Source organism: Acipenser ruthenus, chromosome 17, assembly GCF_902713425.1.
Source record: "Acipenser ruthenus chromosome 17, fAciRut3.2 maternal haplotype, whole genome shotgun sequence".
Lineage (NCBI taxonomy): Eukaryota > Metazoa > Chordata > Actinopteri > Acipenseriformes > Acipenseridae > Acipenser > Acipenser ruthenus.
Genome location: NC_081205.1, coordinates 27,134,784 through 27,154,401, shown reverse-complemented (window position 1 = coordinate 27,154,401; position 19,618 = coordinate 27,134,784). Strand labels below are relative to the sequence as shown.

The following is a 19,618-nucleotide window of genomic DNA, read 5'->3' as shown; positions in this document are numbered from 1 at the left end:
GATTGACCAGCTGCTTATTCATCAGCAATTAGAGCTTATTGAAAGTAAGTAAGAGTGTTGTTTCCCAAATGTATTGTAGATTCAAAACAGAAAGTGTGGACCTGTTATTCTTGAATCTACAAAATGCCATGATATGCTAGAAGAATGAACTACAATCTATATATATTTCCTGCAGTGTATTGTTGTTTTCTTTGAAAATAGTTAAGACGTCTAACCAAGATTGGGTAACTTTTACAAATGTATCTATGTATCTCAAGTAGACAGCTGTATTGATTGTTGATGTGCACAATTGATAAGGATGAGACAGTTGGAAGATGAGCAGATATAAAAGTCTGTATACCTGTATAACTGGTTTAACATGGTCCCAACATATACAGGAATGTGGCAAAATATAGGTGAACTGTACATGTAGTTCAGTCATTGACACGTGAGCTGTTCAATTGAGAACATTTTACCCAGTCACTCTGGCTGTCATAATATAGGGCTTCCACTATTCAGTATATGAAACTACCCCTGAAACCTTTTCAATATTTCTAATTGAAGGGCTACCATACTGCAACATTTAATGAGAGTATGCATATCTGCTTTATTTAAAAGATAAAAAACTGAATGTTATCTTACTTTGTTCTCTAATTAGTTCTTGTAGGCTGGGAGACTAACAACAAATATCAAATTAAAAACAGTTTAGGACAAAAAGTATTTTTTGCGGCGGAGGAAAATGACTGCTGTACCCGTTACTGGTGTGGGCCCTTGCGTCCCTTTACAATAAAGGTCCTGGATAACTATGGCCAAGAGGTTTTAACCCTGAACAGACCATTGAAATGTGCTAGCTGTTGCTATCCCTGCTGTCTTCAAGAGGTATATTTATAGTATTTTATGTAACAAGGTATTGATACATTTTATTTATATGTTCATAAATGCAATGCAAGTTATTTGTTATGTTTATAAATCTAACAGTTATCATTCTAAAGAAAATTGCTTAACTCTGTGTTTTGCTTCACAAACAAACACTCAGATTATCATAACAAAAGCTGACCATGTTAAATGGTATATTTTATTTTATTTTAAAATCTGATGATTCAGAGCTAATTACCTCAAATCACTTCAATAAAATAGCCCTGTAGTCATTAATGATTTTTTTTTTCTTTTTCAGTTAGAAGTACAAGCCCCACCAGGCAATCCAATTGGTTACGTCATTCAAGACTGGCATCCCTTAAAACCTAAATTCACCATTCAAAATGAAAGAAAGGAGCCTGTCCTGAAAATTGAGGGCCCAGCTTGTCATTGCAAATGCTGTTCTGATGTTGTCTTTGAGGTACATACACCCGAAAACAATCAGTGAATGTTCATGATGATTACCAGTTGAATGTTTCAGGTTTCTAAGTGGGTCAGGTTTACTGGACTTATTACAGCCTGGGCACAAATGGCATACACTCCTGCTAGTGTTTCCTGAGGTGTTAATCCATTTAGTATATATGGTGATAAATTGGTATGTAATGAAAGTTGCTTCCTGGAAACCAGACAGCATATTTATTTGTCCTCTTTTCAGGTTTTAAAAAGCTTTGAAATTCTAAAATTATGAAAATCTATGCAGGTGAAATCTGTTGATGAAACTCATGTAGTTGGCAAAATCTGCAAGCAATGGACTGGCTTTCTTAGGGAGGCGTATACTGATGCCGATAACTTTGGAATACAGTTCCCTATGGACCTGGATGTTAAAATCAAAGCGGTAATGGTTGGTGCATGCTTCCTAATTGTAAGTATACAAATATTGCATGTTTAGACCTGTTGACGAGGTACAATAGTTGCTTCTACAAAACGTTTCCAAACCATGTTTTTTTTTTGTTTGTTTGTTTTTGTGTTTTTTTCTGCTCCTTGATTGTGAATTCAAAGCCACTAATGTATTTTTCAGAGAAGACCTGATAAAATAATAGAATATATGATTCAGTCACAGTACAATGCATAAAGCCCTAAGCAAATTGGATATTCAATGAAATGTTCAAATAGGTTTGCTGATTGTCTTTTTAAAGTAATCTGATCAGTTTCACTTTTATTTTCAGGATTTCATGTACTTTGAACAAAAATGATGACCAAGGTTAACAATCATTCTGTATGTGAGAGTCAAGGCTGTGGGCCCACTTCATCCATTTTCCATTTGGGCATCCATTTGAGTTCTGTAGTAAGTTTAGTATGTGGCTGGTAAGAGCTGACATGATGGGAAAACAGAAGACATTTATCTCCAGAAAGTCACCACATAATTCTTTGCTTGAATTAAACATTTTAACATAATCATTTTTAATTGAGAACATTCTTACTATACATATTTCCCATCTATTGTATTGATTTTTTTAATTGCAAATTGTACTACTGTACTATTATGACTTCCGGTAGACTTTTGCAATATCATTTTGCATTCTTTGATTACATTATGTTTACTAAAAGATCAAAATTATGTTCATATAGTGTTTTTAATATTATTTTTGTCTCAATCCTAAAATTCTGGTTAATGCAAAACTTTTGGCCATAGCTAAATAGACTGACCTATTAGAAATAATTTATTATATATCATAGGGTTATTTTTTTATTGGTTAATTTGGAGTTAAATCTTGTTTTTTATTCATCATTCTATAAAACTTTTAATTTTCTTAACTATTTACTATTTAACCTTAGTATTATTCTTAACCTTAACCTTTGTATTATCATTGCACATTTACAGAACTATTTATCCAAATTGTCTTTTTATCATGATTTTGATGTGTATTATTGGTGCTGTAAAGGCCTGTTCAAGAGATCATTATCCCAGGTAATTGTCAATGACTTTGATTGCAATCAGCCCACTTTTATATGAAAACACAGGGCTACATTACCAAAGCTCTTTACTCCATGTTGTCATTAGCAGATTTTTCAGAACAATTCAGAACAATTCATGAATTCATGAAAGAAAATAACAACAAGAATAAAACAACTCAGGTCTTTTGTATAGGCGCTAGTAGACTATATATATATATATATATATATATATATATATATATATATATATATATATATATATATATATATATATATATATTCTCTAGTTTTAGAATTGTAATTCATATTTTTTGCTTTCAGAAAAAAAAAGTGCCAATAACAATTTGGGGTATAGTCTTTAAGTTCTGTAGGTGTATTTCTGGGGACAAAATCCGGGGCTACACCCTGCTTTCCCTGTCAATTTTCCTATTTCCTATTTAAGTCTGAATCTCGCACAGCTCGCTGTCTAGCGTTTTCAGTTAGTTTCCCCCCCCCCCCTCCTCCCCTTCTCCTTGCCACGTTGCTATTGCATCAAGGTCTCCTCTGGGGGGTAAGTGAGGCTCGCTTCCCCGACCTCTATGGCCACCGCTATCCACGCCTCCTCCGAGTGAGTCAGAGGGGACCGCCGGCCAAACACTCAATCCTTTAGCAGCTCCTGCTCTTTACCTTCCTCAAACTGAGACTGGGCTTTATTTCCAGCTCCCTATTCTATCATTCCTTTTCCAGGTTCTTCAGCGCAGGAGCCTATTCCTCTTACACAACTGACGCTCCGCCGAGCCTGTCATGGGCTCCGCCAAGCCAGTCTATCTTACGTGTTTTCTGGTTCCCGGCTGCAGAACAGTCTGCCTTTGAGGCCGCTCTCTCTCCTCTGGCCAAGAAGGCTTCCTCCTTTCCTATCCTATCCACTGAGGCCACTCCTCAAACTACCTCTCCAAGTAACAACCTTTCACCCCAGCCCAGGCTCTCGCCCCATGAAATACTTGTTAAATATGTGTCCTAATTCAAACCAAAATTGTGTGCTGTTATTTGTTAATAAATGGTGTAATTATTATCAATACAGTTTAAAGTTGCAAGCATTATTGGTGGTCAAGTTGTTTTTCATAAAAGTCAAATTTTAATGTACTGAACTTACAGTACATACTTCAGAAAGGCATTATTTCTGGTCGGAGTCAATGGTCTTCCAACCCTGTGCGAAAAAACGAAGTTACGTAATCTACAATCTTGCGACATGCGTCTTTTTTTTGGAACGGCCTTAACAGATCTTTTCATCTGTCATTCTAAAATATCTCAAATATGTCTCATTGTTACACACCCGCATCTCTCTGACTAGCATTTGAAATTCTTCCTTTCGGGTTCTCTGTTGGTTTAGAGGACGGATGTACCAATGATGTTGTTTTAGATTTTTTTTTTTAAGTCTCTTGTATAATGGGTACAAACTCACACATCTGCTTAAATGTAAATGTACCAAGTTTCGCAAATGCAGTCTGTCTTTAAATTATGAACAACAGCTCAGTTCATCTGACTTTACAGAAAACAGCTCAATCAATCACTCAATCCATTTTTTTTTTTTTTTTTGCATTTTAGCTGCCACCGATTTACATGCTTGCTTCTATCTCATTCACTGACACAGCTACAGGTAAATGCTGGCAGATACTCACAGATTTGTATTTCATTTATTTTCTAGTGTTAAAGTTATGTTATTCCTCTCTGAAAAGTGCTCCAACATAGGGCCCCATGTGTTCAACATACATGCAACATATTCTTATCAGCACTTTTACCAGTGTTGAACCAAAGAAAAATCAGTGGAGACACCCTTTTTAGCTTATAATTTAAATACCGTTTGAAATCTGCCATGCAGAAGTACAGTTATGAAAATGACAGTGCCAACACTTTTTATTGCTATCATATTTTCTTATATTATAATCCAAACAAAGAGAGTGCTTTGGAACCATGTTTCTGTGTTTACAGTGTGGTCTTTGAATTTAGAAGCAAACATTCAAACAATTTGTGAAAAAGGTATTGACGGCTGAAATGGATGTGGTCTATTAAGAATACTATTACTATATCATTAGTGTTTATGGAAACCATGTATCCTAACCCACAAATTAACTCATTAATAGAATAGCCTCTCTTCATTAACCACCCAATTCCAACCCTTTAAATGTTAATAAGCAGCAGCTTAGTGAAAGAACCCACTTTGCTCATGCTCAGTGCTGCCCAGGCACTTAGCATTTTTTTTTTTTATTCAGAGTGGCAAGCAGTATATTGTATTGTAGAGCCAGTATTGTGTTCGCTGCTTTCAAAAGTAAGTTCACCAAGACAAATGTTAATGGTGGAATTTATACTATTGTATGGCTTGTTTATACGTTTCATTGTTAATTTTGAATTCGTTCAACATTAATTTGCAAAATGATGGCATAAAATGAGAACCCTTTGAAAGTGTAACAAAGTAAATTTTAAGTTTCCTATGAAATTACCTGTGTGACACCATGCTTTCACTGTACTTTTACTATGCATTTACAGTCGTATAGAACAGTTAGCTTTTAAAAAATTGTTAAAATAAATTAAATAAAAAAATGTTTATACACCTGTGATTCTACACCATGATGTTCTGCGTTTTTGTACTATATTGCAATGTTTTAGAGTGTTGTATCGTCAAGAGATCTAATGATATTAAAGTTACACACAGGCTGGTCTCCCCTGAGCAGATCACATTGTGCTTATTCCTTTCCTTAAATTGGGTCCAACATGTTTATTACACAGGTAGTACTGTATACACAAATAGGACCTAGTGTTTGTTGAGGCTTGTGTTGAAATAAGTGGCTTTAAGAGTTCTTGACGCAGAATAGTGTGGGACATTTCATTGCCCACTAGATGGCGATGTTTACTTCGTTTTTAAGGTTTCTTCATTTTTAACTTATCCTTAGATGCTATGTATGTTTAAGCAAAATGTCAACCAATCCTCCCTCTTCTACAGCTAAAAAAAGAAAAAAAACCAAGAAGGGTTTACACTGAGCAATGGTTTAGAATTACAGGGCAATTATTTTTAACTATGGACTAGAGTCACTAGAATAACTAGTTTGTGGGTAACGGCAGACATTGTCAAAGAACCCTATGGTTTATGAGTTCATCAATGACCTATATCATGTGTGGCTGTGATAACCCGCAACAGGAGATTTTAAGGCATGGGGGGCTGGGGTCTATTCAGTTAGTCTAAGCAGCAAATCAAAATAGCATTGAGTTGCTTAAACATGCATATTTAAGGCTTTACCCTTTAATGATCAAGTTTTGGGATATCTGATAATTACAGTTTAAAACAAGCAACATCACTCCAGATATTAATGCAGTATCTTAATAAACAGTACAATACAGTGTGTAGCCATTTAATTAGAAGTACTCAGTACTTGGTAAAAATCTATCCTGCTTATCTCTCTCGCCCCGATTACAGCTTGATCATTACCTGCATGCAATGTCTTGGTTATGTTGTGCATACTAATCCTTGGCAGCCATCAGTCAGACTACTCATACCCAATGAATGTCCATTACTTAAAGTAGCAGGATCCAGTGTCACCCACTAACAAGCCACTTTCAGAACCTTGAATTTCACAGCCAAAAAAAAATACTTCCAACTTTTGACAAATCATTACCACTTTCTGCAATGTTATATTTTCAATCTGCAAATCCTGCCACCAGCAAATTATTTTATTATAACTTCTGTATATTTACACGTTATGAAAGAGTTAAAAAAATGTTTAACTTTGAGAAATGTTCTGTAGAACAATCGCAAAGTTAAACTCTAAACTTTTTATAACATGCAAATATAATTACAAAGTGATTATAAAATAATATGGTGACTTTTATTTAAAACACTGTAGAAGATCTATACAGCGCACCAGAGGTTTAAAGCATTGTTGATGTTTTCCAAGCTGAGATATTTTGATTTTATTATAACAGCTTGCATATCGAGTTATTGAATTAAGACTTTTGAAGCAGGAACTTGATAATAAGAGCCAGCATCTCAGTCTTCTGTTGGTAGAGGGTTTTGAACCAGTGTGGTTTTGTTTGACCTTGGCTGCAATAAGAAGCAAAGCACATAACAGCTTGTAAACCAAAACCATTAATTTCAAAATTCTCAAAATTATTTTAGAGAATTACACCCATGCTGCTTTAATTAACTCTCTTTTTTGGATAGCATTGAAAAGCAAAGAATACAAGTTTACTGAAAAAGCAGGGCAAAATGTTTTACATTTGCTTTACAAAGTAATCTGGAAACCGGAAAAAAAACAGTATAATTAAAAATAAAAACACCTTTAGCAAATTAATTACACGTGCCATACGTCATATTTATTGGCAACACATGTTTCTTTCTTTTAAACTTAAAATATTTAAATAGAATGGTGTAAATTCTACTACATCAGCAATTTACTGACACTATTATAGTTTCTATATTCTTTCGTGTACTCTGGCTAACAATACATTTTTCCCTCAGGCTTATAGGTTTTACATATCTAAGTGCTTCCTGAGTACAGATTTCACTTGAAATTGAAGCCCATTGCTGTCAAGTTTTCAAATGCATTTGGCCTTACTTGCCTACTTTTCACTGGGCTCTCACGTGAAGTCCATCAAAATGACTTACCTGCAAGGAAATGGTTGATCAACTTGGTTTTACTTGTTTTTGATATTGGTGTAAGGATTAAATATATAATTAAGGCTTCTAATACAAATGTTTTATGTTCACAACATTGTATCTTGACCAGTGGCTTATTCATCAGCAGGTAGAGTGTGTTAGAGGTATTGTACTGTATGATTCCTCAATCCTCACCAACATAGCATTATATACCATGAACTTTACGCACTGTATGTATTTCCTGTCATCAGCGTTCTCACGACTGATGTGATATTACTTCTGTGGGTTTTCAAGAAGCAAAACTATAGCATTTAAATGCAATGTTTTCTTTTGCTTGCCAAAAATGACACCCAAACCAACAGCTAAGGCTTTTCTTATGAACTGTGAACCCAGAGACAGCATTAGCATTTCATAAATCTTAAACATGTTATCATTTTCAGATAACAACTTGGACAATTCTGAAGTTTTTTAAGAACAGCAGCTGTTCTAACACAATCACATAGAAAACAGGTTGATTTAACAGTACGAGAGGCTGTTCCATGTCAATATGATTAAAAAAAAAAAAAAAAAAATTGGAGAAGATTAATTCACAGGTTTGGCAGTACAAGTTACTTGGCAGTATTAAACTATTTATGACTGTATGAATATATGTCTATTTATTAAGACTTCAGTTTAAATAATAGGTTAGTGGTAAACTACTGCCATTTATTCTGGTAACACTTATTTCACAATAACAAAAAACAATGCTCCAATAATGTGAACTGTTAAATGCATTTAAACATATTAGGTAGACCCCCAGTATCTTATAACTTAAAACGATGAGTCATAAAACTTAAGTCATTGCATTCATTCCTCTTCGTGCCAACCACAAAACCAATTCACGAGAAAGACATATCATGTGAAATGTTATTTACTGAACCCTTACAAAGATATGCATAAGAACTGTACTTAATTGTAATGAAGCACAGTGAATATTATGACATGTCTATTAAAATACTCTAAATACTGTACACTTACTACAGACACAAAAGTAAATCACAACAGAAATGTTTTTAAACAATGTAGCAAGATATAAGTAATTTCGTATTGTATTGATTTTACATATAATACATATTCATACTAGCATTTCATTTTACTGAATATAAACACAACAGGAGGGTTACAACCCTTCTTTAGCTGCAATTCTAGTTTTGAATAGTATTTTGGCAGTAAAGATACAAGCAAAACCAAGTAAAAATGTTACACTGCAGAGTTGAATCTGAGCATGTTGGTGCTAATTCAATATTTATCATGGGGACGCTGACAGAATATTAAAAGTAGTTGAACATGCTTTGTGAATTGGGCTTTATAGGCCTTAACCTTGAACATTCTTGTGGGCATGCGTAACGATAAAACATTCTTCATCTGTTCTCCACACACACTAAAACACTATCTGTTTTGGAAGCCTTAAGTCATGCAGAAAAAAATGCTAATCCTTAAAAGTCATGTGTTGCATGATGTGCTTGCTGTGCATATACGAAAAAAAGTGTGCCTTGTTTCCATTTGCCCCCAGGACCAAGGCTGCCAGATTGGCGGTTTTCCAGCCAAATTTGATCTAGTGGGTAAATACTATCTTTAGCAGTTTATCTGTTTTTTATCAAGCATGTTTTTTCTTGTTCCTTTCGAGTACATTCAGTAATCTGAACATTTATTTCACTTTTTATTTTTTTTTCCGAACTGGTGCCTGGTTTAATCAGGTAACACATTTTGAAATAAACAAGCAAAGCAGACTAGTAGTCTTAAATGTAAGTATTTTTTTTTTTGGCTGGTTTAAAAAACTCAATTTGGCTACGTTTTGGCTGGTTAAGTCCAAAATATGGTGGGGCGTTGCAACAAAAATCTGACAGCCCTGCCGAGGACATAATGTGTTATTTCTTGTTTAAAGTTCTACACAACCCAGTTTACTGCCCCACTCCCAAAACTGTAAAACAAACATCCTTTATAGTGGTGGATATTCAGTCTTGCTGCCATTACTTGTTTCCTTTTATGGCGGAATCGCTACTTTGACTCATAATGCCGCATGTAACTTTCATACAGCCAAATTAATGCCAAACCATGATGCCATACAATTGCTTAAATCACAGGAGTCAAATGCTACCTAAACTGACCAAGTCTGATTTGAAGATTGTGTGTCTTCAGTTCAAATTAGTGCAGATGATGAAATGTATTCTGAGCAATATAACGTAATGCAATTTCCATCCAGGAGGATGACTCATGAATTCTGTCCTGCGGCTTTTGTCGTCATTAATGTTCTTTTCCATTTCCAAGTATTTTAGGGTGGATTAAAAAATATATGTAAAATACTGTGTAATTACACAGTGTACACAAACTACCGGTATATAATCTGTAGTATTTAATCTGTAGTATTTTGTATTTAATTATATCATGATGTAACTATCACTGACACTGTTATCTGCTCCGTTATTGAATCATATTTTGTCATACTTGTACTTGCTAGAACCAAAGTCACTGTATTTATCTTGCTCTTAATTGTATTACTACTTGTACCGTGATCCATGAAATGTATTTTTGTTTACGACTGTAAGTCGCCCTGAATAAGGGTGTCTGCTTAGAAATAAATAATAATAATAATATAGTTTATTACATTATTGTCTAATGTCAAAAGAGTAGACTTGTGGATTGATTAAAGTCAATGCAATACTATTTCAAAAAGTTTTTCACTGAATACAATTTTAGAATTATTGAGATTTTGAAACTTGGAGATTGAGATTGGGGGGGGGGGCTTAGGTTGGCCAGGGTGTCCTCGGCGCGCCGCAAACCAGCGACCACTGTAGTCTGGCCGGGCGCTTGCGGGCTTGCCTGTAAGCTGCCCAGAGCTGCATTGTCCTCCGACGCTGTAACTCTGAGGTGGCTGCATGATGGGTCTGAAGTGTGAAAAGAAGCGTTCGGCTGACGGCACACGCTTCGGAGGACAGCGTGTGTTTGTCTTTGCCGCTCCCGAGTCAGCGCAGGGGTGGTAGCGTTGAGCTGAGCGTAAAAATAATTGGCTATTTAAATTGGGAGAAAATGATTAAAAAAACAATTGGTGACTACTAAATTAAAACAAAAAAAAAGCATTAGTGGGATTATGGTTTTAACCAATTCTATTTTAATCAGACCTCAAACAAAAGATGATTTTGATAAGCTAAAGCTAAACATGTACAGTGCATTTGTATAATTATTTATTTTTGCTCCACACTTTCTTAAAGCGAATGAATGATTGGCGCAAACTTAGCAAGGTTGTGATTCCATATGGAAAAAAGTTTTGAAAATGTATTAAATGTTTATTAAAGTGCAAAAATGTGTCAGAAGGTGATATCCAACTAATTTTATATTGCTTATAAACATATTTTCCTTCTAAAGCTTATTTTTAAAACAACAAGATGCCTTATAAGTAATGTAAAATTGATTAATCTTTATATAAATAGTTTTCCTTTTATCTAGCTTGCACACTGTTGAGTGTGTTGGAGAAAGAAGAAACTCACATATATTTTAGTTTAATAAAATAGTTGTCAGTTCAAAAATAAAAAAAGTCACTGCCCCAAACTTTCCTCTCCCTTCGTCCTCACCAGTTAATAAGTATTACCATACCTCTCTAAGCTTTCCAGGGGTGGCCTATGCTTTGCCATGCTTTGACTATGGTTCTTTCCACTTTGCTTGCTTTTATGGTGGCAAACCTTTATTAGTTTCTAAGTTTATATTCTCAATGAGAGAAATCTTCCTCTGACTTGAGTTCAAGATTGACAGTTGCGAACAGTAAACCCTAAACAACATTGTTCACTGTGTAAGATAACTTTCAGTCAAATGTGACATCTGGGATCCCCTTTAGGCTCTTCAACTCTCTAGAGATAGCATTTTATAGGCAGGTCATTGACCCTTACACAAGACCATTTGTTTTACCACCTACAGATCAGTCCTCTGTGGGCCATCACATTAAAAAAAACGATCTCCAACTGGTGTGTCATTATACTGTACCTTAACAAGATGTAATAGTGGAACAAAGAGAGACTTTTGAGAGAATAGAACAAAAGGAGTAAATGCTCTTTAAGATGCTGAAAGCAGAAGACTCATAGCAGATACATCATTAGAACGATTGTAACAAACAGATTATATGGAGGGAGCCTGGGGAAATACAATCAACCATACTGCAGTTAAAAAGTGTAACAGTGAGACCATTTCCCTGGGGTGATTTTTATTAGTGTTAGTGTGTTTTGTGAACTGTTTTAACTACAGTTAGCTAACAGTTGGCCACTCTGTGTATGTGTATTTTTTTTTTTACAGTACATTTAACCCACTTACAAATTTGCAATTCAGCTGATTGTAATTAATATTCTGGAACTTGGTTTTATACGACTTTCTACCCATGTTCAGGTTGTTTTGTGAAAATGTACTCAAGTTGTGGTTGTGTATTTGATAGGACCAGATTTGGCTGATTTAGAAACTTCTCAATCCACCTACTTTTAAATATGGTTCTCAATGTCAGCTATTTTGTTTTTTCATACAAGTTACTGCTGTAAATGTGGTAATGTATTACATTTTATATGAAAAAAGAATAAGTAATACGTTACTGTAATAAGTTACTGTACAACTAGTTACAATTTTGTTCAAGTAACTTTTAACTGTTACAGATTACTTTTTAAATGTAACTTCCCCAGGACTGGTTGTATCTGATTTCCTATCACGTTCCAGATCATTGTAAATTCATGTACTGAAGTTATTGTGGTAATGCTGTCGTGATAACGAATCACAGATTTGCAAATAATTTAACAGATATATTTTGCACTGTAGCTTGGGCTATACATAGGTTCATACTTAGCTGTGCTTTTTATTTTTCTAAATTTTGATCTATTTAAAATATACAGAAAAAATTAGGCAAAGACACCAAATATATCTGTGCAGATTACCAAACATAGGTTTCCAATGGTTGTGTGACATTTTGCAGACTATTGCTGTTCCCTTACTATCCATCCTCACAATATTCCAGGAGATTCCTCAGGCTGCAGGGAATTCTGACCCTTTCCTGGTCATCACAATCATTTAGAACACCTGTGGGATAAGCTGGAATGTGTATCAACTGGCTTATCTGAGGCAGTTTAAGACAGCCTTCATTTGGGAATGAAACACAAACACTCACTCAGGTGAACATTAGACGTGTAGGAGGCCGTGCCTTGTATGAAATCCAAGCAGAGTGTGTACTTGTTACTTTTTACCAGGGGTACACTCCCTTTAATCGGTTCCTGAGAAATTATAGCAAAACATGTATTTTATGGACCTAACCAGGAACATCCACATTCCAGAAACACTGAGGAGGGGCCGTGTACTCCCTTAAAGTCTTGAAACTACCACACCAAAATGTCTTCATCAGCCTTAGAGCCCCGTTCACTAAGATTTATTTAGACTGTTTATGAATAATTGTAGATTTATGAGGCGTATTTGACATTCTAGAACAGTTTCATTTATTTATTTAAAAAAAAAAAAAAAAAGACCTTGAAAAAACGTTTTTCAGGTAACTCATGAGTTGAATTTTTGTAAATAGGGTCCAGTTTCTATAGGGGACAGAGTAATATTATCCTTGGCAATCTGTGTCTGTGTTTTTTTTTTTTTTTTTTCTTTCTTAATAGACCATTGACCCAGTTTTATATTTATATTTCCACCAGCACTTTCTCCATTGAATAGGAGGACATGTGATAGGGTTGTCTGCATTATTGCAATCTCACTAAAAATATACTGCAGTTGTGCTGTATAAACACAGGCAGAACAAATAATACATCAGATGCAGCACACAACAAAGTGACTTTCCCACAAGTATCCTAGTAATATATTTGTGTAGGAGAGCTTCGTAAAATAATTTAAGAGGTAGACACATGTTTCAGCTAATTCCTTAATACGTTTCTGATGAATGCATCAGCCATGATGTCTGTCTCCTTGGCACACATCACTCGAGATTTATGATTGAGTGCTTGAGGTTATGAATGAATGATTCAGTAATTTGTGATCTTCACAGGGAAATTATACTGATTGCTTAGGGAAGCAAACTCTTGAATAGGTCTAACTTAACACATAGTAAATTTTGCATAATGATGTATATTATTGACTACTTTAGGTTCAAGATAATGTTAGGCAAATCTAAAGTTTTTTATACCATGCCATGGTTTTTCATAGGAACCCTTAAATGTACCAGATTTATAAGGTTCTGATTTCAGTCTTTGCCTTGTTATGGCAGCATTGCACTAATTTCAACACAGCAGTAATTGTTTTGTGTTGTAATATCTACATTGGTTTCTAAATGTACCACTTATTAACTATTTTAGAGTACACTTCATTCTGTCATTAAAATACAGTAATTGACTCTGATTTTAAACAGTATTATTAAAGTGTCACAGAAATGTGTCCAATGACACTGTGCAGAGTGCTTTTGTACAGAAATGGGATAAATGTGTTTTAAATATACAGTAGGTTTCTCATAATCTTAATATATAGGGCAGCAGTGTGGAGTAGTGGTCAGGGCTCTGGACTCTTGACCGGAGGGTTGTGGGTTCAATCCCTGGTAGGTAACACTGCTGCTGTACCCTTGAGCAAGGTACTTTACCTAAAATTGCTCCAGTAAAAAACCAAACTGTATAAATGGGTAATTGTATGTAAAAATAATGTGATATCTTGTAACAATTGTAAGTCGCCCTGGATAAGGGCGTCTGCTAAGAAATAAATAATAATAATATAAAGAAGAAAGTTTGTCTGTCAGTCAGCTCCTTTATGCATTCGGACCCCGTAGGAGCCTGATTAAATCAAACTTTGCACGGCCTCCTCTTTCATCTAGGGTATGGTCGAGGGCTATGTTTGGATCCAGAATTTTGACCCCCCGGGGTACTTTATTTAGTAACACCATTGCTGGATCACTACAGTATCCATGTATCTCAAATTAAAGAAACCCACAAAACCACAAAAATAAATAAAAAGAACAAAAATTAAAAACCCCAAAAATTAAGTTAAAAAAGGGAAAGGTGTCCGAGCGCATTGTGCGACAACCAAGATCGGTAACTTATAGGAAACCATAAGTCAGCTAGTTTAATATATCTAGCTTTAAAAACGTACGTGTCACAGCTAATTAAAGTGTCCACTAGTTACTTCAATCATGCAGATATTTTAAGACTTACAGAATGTGGAATGGGTAACAGTGCTGTCGTCCAGTCTTTAAAGTATCAAGACTGTAGTCATGTAGTTTCCAATAGGGAATGATTTGCTGAAGAGACTAAAAGGATATACACTGATGAAGTGATTATAGATGTATGGAAGGACAAAACGGACAACTTTAAAAAAAATGTCCATTGACAGCAAACCAGTAATTTAGCAAAACTCTTTGAATGTAACATGATTAAAGGAGAGTGATTGAAATAAAATCAATTTAGGAAGCCGTCTTGTAATTATGGTAGAGGCTCAATCAGACTATGAAAACACTGGAAAGGAGGGATGGGTGGCTCATCATTGTAATTGAAAATCCAAATGCTAGTGCTGGTACGAGTATGCAAGACAGCTGCTCTTATTGTATTACTTGTATTGTAACACTTGAAATGTATTTGCTTACGATTGTAAGTCGCCCTGAATAAGGGCGTCTGCTAAGAAATAAATAATAATAATAATACTGAAGACTGCATGGAGTATTTGGAAAAGAAGGTTTCTTCTTCTTGCTTGTGAGATAAGGGTTCTGTAACTGGTGTAATGGCGTTTTCTCTATAATAATCCCGTTTAAAAAAAAAAACATTGCTGCTTATTGAGATTGGGAATGCACTAAATGTTAAGAATTTACAAACTAATTGTGCTGATATCATTTTAAAACGATACAGGGTGATTTTGAGGTTACTTACTAACCATGTGCTGTATGGGCCTATTGATCCCCGATTCTAGATTTAATGTTCAGAAGACATTCTGCGCAATCATCAATGACAATGTATGGAAATACTGCCTTTAAAATAGCTATCAAAATAAGTTTGGAAAAGAAAAATACCAGTTTTACTAAACCTACAGCTGTGGCCATCACCTACAATTTTAGGATTGAGACATCTTTAAAAAAAAAAAAAAAAAATTAACATCATTTTTATCTTTTATTTAACATCATGTAATCAAAGAAACTACAACATGATATTGCATCTACTGGAATCTATAATAGTAGTACAGTATTTCATGTTAGATTTTGAAATGTCACATTTTTTAATCAGTTTTTTGTTAAGTGTATGGGAAAACTACAAAGCGGAATGTAATTCAATATTTTAATGTAACATTATTCAGCCGGTTTCATTCGACTTGAAGCAAAATATGAGTTAATTCTATAAGGTGATGCAGAACATTTGCCCAAAGCTGTATAAGGTTTTGTGCATTGTGTACCATGAATCAGGAACAGATGTTGCCTATATTCCCTGGCTGAGAAGACAGAGTTTTTCTTGACTAGTTCATTCAGAATATTATTTCTTCACTGAATCTGAATAACAAATATCATCCTGTTATTAAACAGCTACACATAGGAGGCTATGTGGTCCAGTGGTTAAAAAAATGGGCTTGTAACCAGGAGGTCCCCGGGTCAAATTGTGGCTCACTCATTAACTCACTGTGTGACTGTGAGCAAGTCTCTTAACCTCCTTGTGCTCCGTCTTTCGGGTGAGACGTTGTTGTACGTGGCTCTGCAGCTGATGCACGGTTCACACACCCTAGTCTCTGTAAGTTGCCTTGGATAACACTTTTATTTTTAAATTTCAAGAGTGGCTAAATTACAGCCTTGATTACTGAAAAAATCAAGCAAAGGCATTCATTAACATTAAATCCCAACTGCAGTGCATTTGCATTGGCAAGAGACACTGGCATTTTAAGAATGAGCATTGGTGCAGTAGCAGTTATAAATGAAGACAGTTTTATTGGTCAAGTGTAAAACCAGCAATTAATGTCAGTTAATTGCTATTAATGAATGCAAGGCAAAATACATGACATAGGTTCAAAGAGCACAAAGTTTCGTGATGTTTAACTTGCCTTTGTCAAGGGAAAGTGTTTGAAAAACAAACACTGGAGGTACTTATTTGATGCCATGGTAACCACACGTTTAATGTCTTTGTGATGTCATTCACTATATAGCTAATGATGTAATGATCTACTGTTCCTTTCTATTTAAACCTTCAGACATCATGGTATCTAGTGTATTTATCCATTTATTGTTTTTTATTCTTATATACTGTACATTATCTATTTATTTTTTCAAAAACCATAAACTTTAGGTAATCCATGGCCATCCACATGTATGTGTGTGTGTGTGTGTGTGTGTGTGTGTGTGTGTGTGTGTGTGTGTCACAGCTGAATCCCATTCAATCCATGTAGTTTAAATAGCTAAATTATATCCAGACAACTAAATCAGCATCAGGAAATAGCATTGCATCACTGGACCATAATTACAGTTGTGTGCCCTACTTTTCTAATTGTAATTTATATGCTGCAAAATGTGAATTATACATCATAGCTGGGCTTTTTATTTTAAACATGTGTTGTTTAAATGTGTTTAACTGAACTGCCCTCTTGATTAAATGTATAAGGAATAAGGAAGCTAGTGCTTGATATTAACACCCCCTCCCCCCACCCTCACTCCTGAAGCCATGTGCGGGACAGTGGAAGAGTTTCAGGCAAGTACAAAATTACTTTGGTTAAAATAGTTTTATACATAGTCGCACTTGACCAGATACATTTTATCTATAAAAAAAATATAACTGTACAAAGCAGTTTGAGACTAGCTTCTCCTACTCAATGTATATTCATCAGTCAACTGGTTTATTTAATACTAGGGAAAAAGTGTATCATGAAATAGCGATGTTTGGCCCATTCAAGATCAACATTATGCTTTTTCCCACTATATTCATATAGTTTATTAACTTTTTTTTTTTTGGGGGGGGGGGGGGGGGCTCTGTATCAGTACCTGAATACCATAGAGTGGGGGCTACATTTACACTGGTTAAAAATCACTAACCAGTGTAAATATAAAACCATTATTCATGGACACCTGAACTACAATGCTACCAGCCAGTCGACCGCATGTAATACAAAACACTCTGACCCCTGGTCTATTGCTGTGAGGATGTGGGGTCAAGCCAATTAAAGTTAAAGTGTAATTATTATTGTATTTTTCCAACTGTTGTTAAATTTTTATTTATTTATTTATTTATTTAGTTAGTTAGTTAGTTAGTTAGTTTTTTTAAAAAACATACCTCTACAGAAAACACATTTCTTAAACTGCTGTTATATAATAATATTAAATAAAAACTGCTGCCAGGATTAGATACAAATTTATTACATTGGTAAATGCACAGTCTCTCTAAATCGCCTTGGATAAAGGCGTCTGCTAAATAAACAAATAATAAAACAAATAATCATTAAACTCCCAGTTTATTAGTGCAATTAAAATACTTTTTGCATCTTTAAGAGGAGAGGAAGAGACATTCTGACAATAAATAACCAACAGCCATATTTAATTGGGGGTAATATAGGGTGATACCCAGGTGCTAGTTATAACCCAAACAAGACTCGGATTACATTTGAATTATGCCATTGCTATTACAATCGAGGGCTTTTATGAAGCACCTAATCCCAAAAATTGTAATATAAATAATTGCATGTAATTATACTAAACTTACCCTAAAAGCCATCTTTATTACAACGTGTACATTAGGCGACACAATCATTACAACTTCATCCCAGCTACAAGTAGTTAAAAATCCAAAAGAACTGACCCAGGTGCTGACAGCACAAGAGTATTATACTTTTTTTAAGGGGCGTGGGAAAGGCAGTCGATGCATAACACAGCTGTACTTACAAAGAAAAAAAATATTGACGTTTTTACCTTCACAAATAAAATATTTGTTACTGTTGTCCGCTTTGTCACCAAGACGTGTGCATTGTGTATATATCAGCACTACGGGTGACTGAAACATTTCGCCACTGGCAAGTAAAGAACACACTGTTTAAAAAGCATTTACAGTTCCACGCCTTAAAACGCCCTCCTGTCTCTGACACGGTATTTATCTACGTCACAATATTCCATTGCATCCTCTTGCACAGGTGGTTCAGGGAAAGTTTGCCCAAGAGCTGTAAGTTTTCCTTTCCCATTATTATTATCGCGAGAGCCCGAGGCTGTGGGTTAGCTTTTGATTGAAAACGCTCTCGCTGATCTGAGAACTAGACCAATGATTCTGTTGCTTACTCTTTTTTCACTGAGGGAGACTGTGTGAGGCTGAACATGGCGTTGGAGTACATGCAGTCATTGTATCTCATTATTTTAACGGTTTTACATTTTACTAATTCACTGGAGCCTGCGGACTCAGAGCCCGTGCCAATTCCTACAGGTGAGAATAAAGCGACTTTTTTTCTCTCTCTATTGGGGGGGGGGGGGGGGGGGCAAAACTTATTGCAGTGACCTAAGACAAGGACATACTATTTACAACTTACATAGAAGAACTATAAGGATTACCATGTTTTTTTTTCCCAAAAGTGGGTATTTCACTGCACTGTCTTTTATTTGTGGTCAAATACCTGTTTATTCTGAAAATGTATGATAACGTGCATGTTAGTTCCCCCTCCTTAGGAATGGACAGTCATTGCCAAGCAAAAAAAGTAACTGAACCCAGACTATACTGGTATGTATAACATCCATAGTATCCATAAGTATTGTATTGGGCAATGTGGATAAAATACTTTGAACTGGTGAACTGCCTTGTATTCCTAATCACAACTAGTATAAATCATTTTTGTACTTTCTCAATATTTTCATTAAAGATGGAAAGTTATATGCAGAAATGTAACATTTGCTTACGTCTTTGGTGAAAGTAATTATGGTAAGCAACTATACTGACGTGTGTGTTACTCAAAAATGGGATAGTCATACATTGGTTCATCTATACACTTCCTCAGAATCATTAGAAATCTGAAATACTACATTGAGGTGATATATTTCACTGGTTATATTGTGACTTAAATGAGCTCAGAGACTTGCTTGGAATAACTACTAAACTGGATATTTTCATCAAAAGTCACACTTTGTGCTAACTATGCACTTTACAGTAATTGTAAAAGTAGGCTGTAAAGCTGTTTTACTTGCTAAATTCTCTAAACTCCAGTATAGTTGCTGCTATGTTTCTA

The 19,618-nt window shown here is 35.1% G+C and overlaps 2 protein-coding genes across 8 annotated transcripts in view; both read left to right on the top strand.

The window, feature by feature from the left end:
* Positions 1-3,017, top strand: part of LOC117422973 (phospholipid scramblase 2-like) — an 80,549-nt gene extending 77,532 nt beyond the window's left edge. For 5 of the 6 annotated variants that reach the window (XM_058990273.1, XM_058990272.1, XM_034038237.2 and 2 more), the window contains exons 5-9: positions 2-44; positions 638-858; positions 1,154-1,315; positions 1,595-1,756; positions 2,061-3,016. In XM_058990273.1, coding sequence (XP_058846256.1) covers positions 2-44; positions 638-858; positions 1,154-1,315; positions 1,595-1,756; positions 2,061-2,087 — 615 coding nt within the window. In that variant the 3' untranslated portion in view covers positions 2,088-3,016. Of the gene's footprint in view, position 1; positions 45-637; positions 859-1,153; positions 1,316-1,594; positions 1,757-2,060 lie in introns of all 6 variants that reach the window. The other variant, XM_034038241.3, reaches the window with a different exon arrangement.
* Positions 3,018-18,533: 15,516 nt separating this feature from the next.
* Positions 18,534-19,618, top strand: part of LOC117423516 (procollagen-lysine,2-oxoglutarate 5-dioxygenase 2-like) — a 37,017-nt gene continuing 35,932 nt past the window's right edge. For both annotated transcript variants that reach the window (XM_034039441.3, XM_034039440.3), the window contains exon 1: positions 18,534-18,825. In XM_034039441.3, coding sequence (XP_033895332.1) covers positions 18,720-18,825 — 106 coding nt within the window. In that variant the 5' untranslated portion in view covers positions 18,534-18,719. The remainder of the gene's footprint in view (positions 18,826-19,618) is intronic.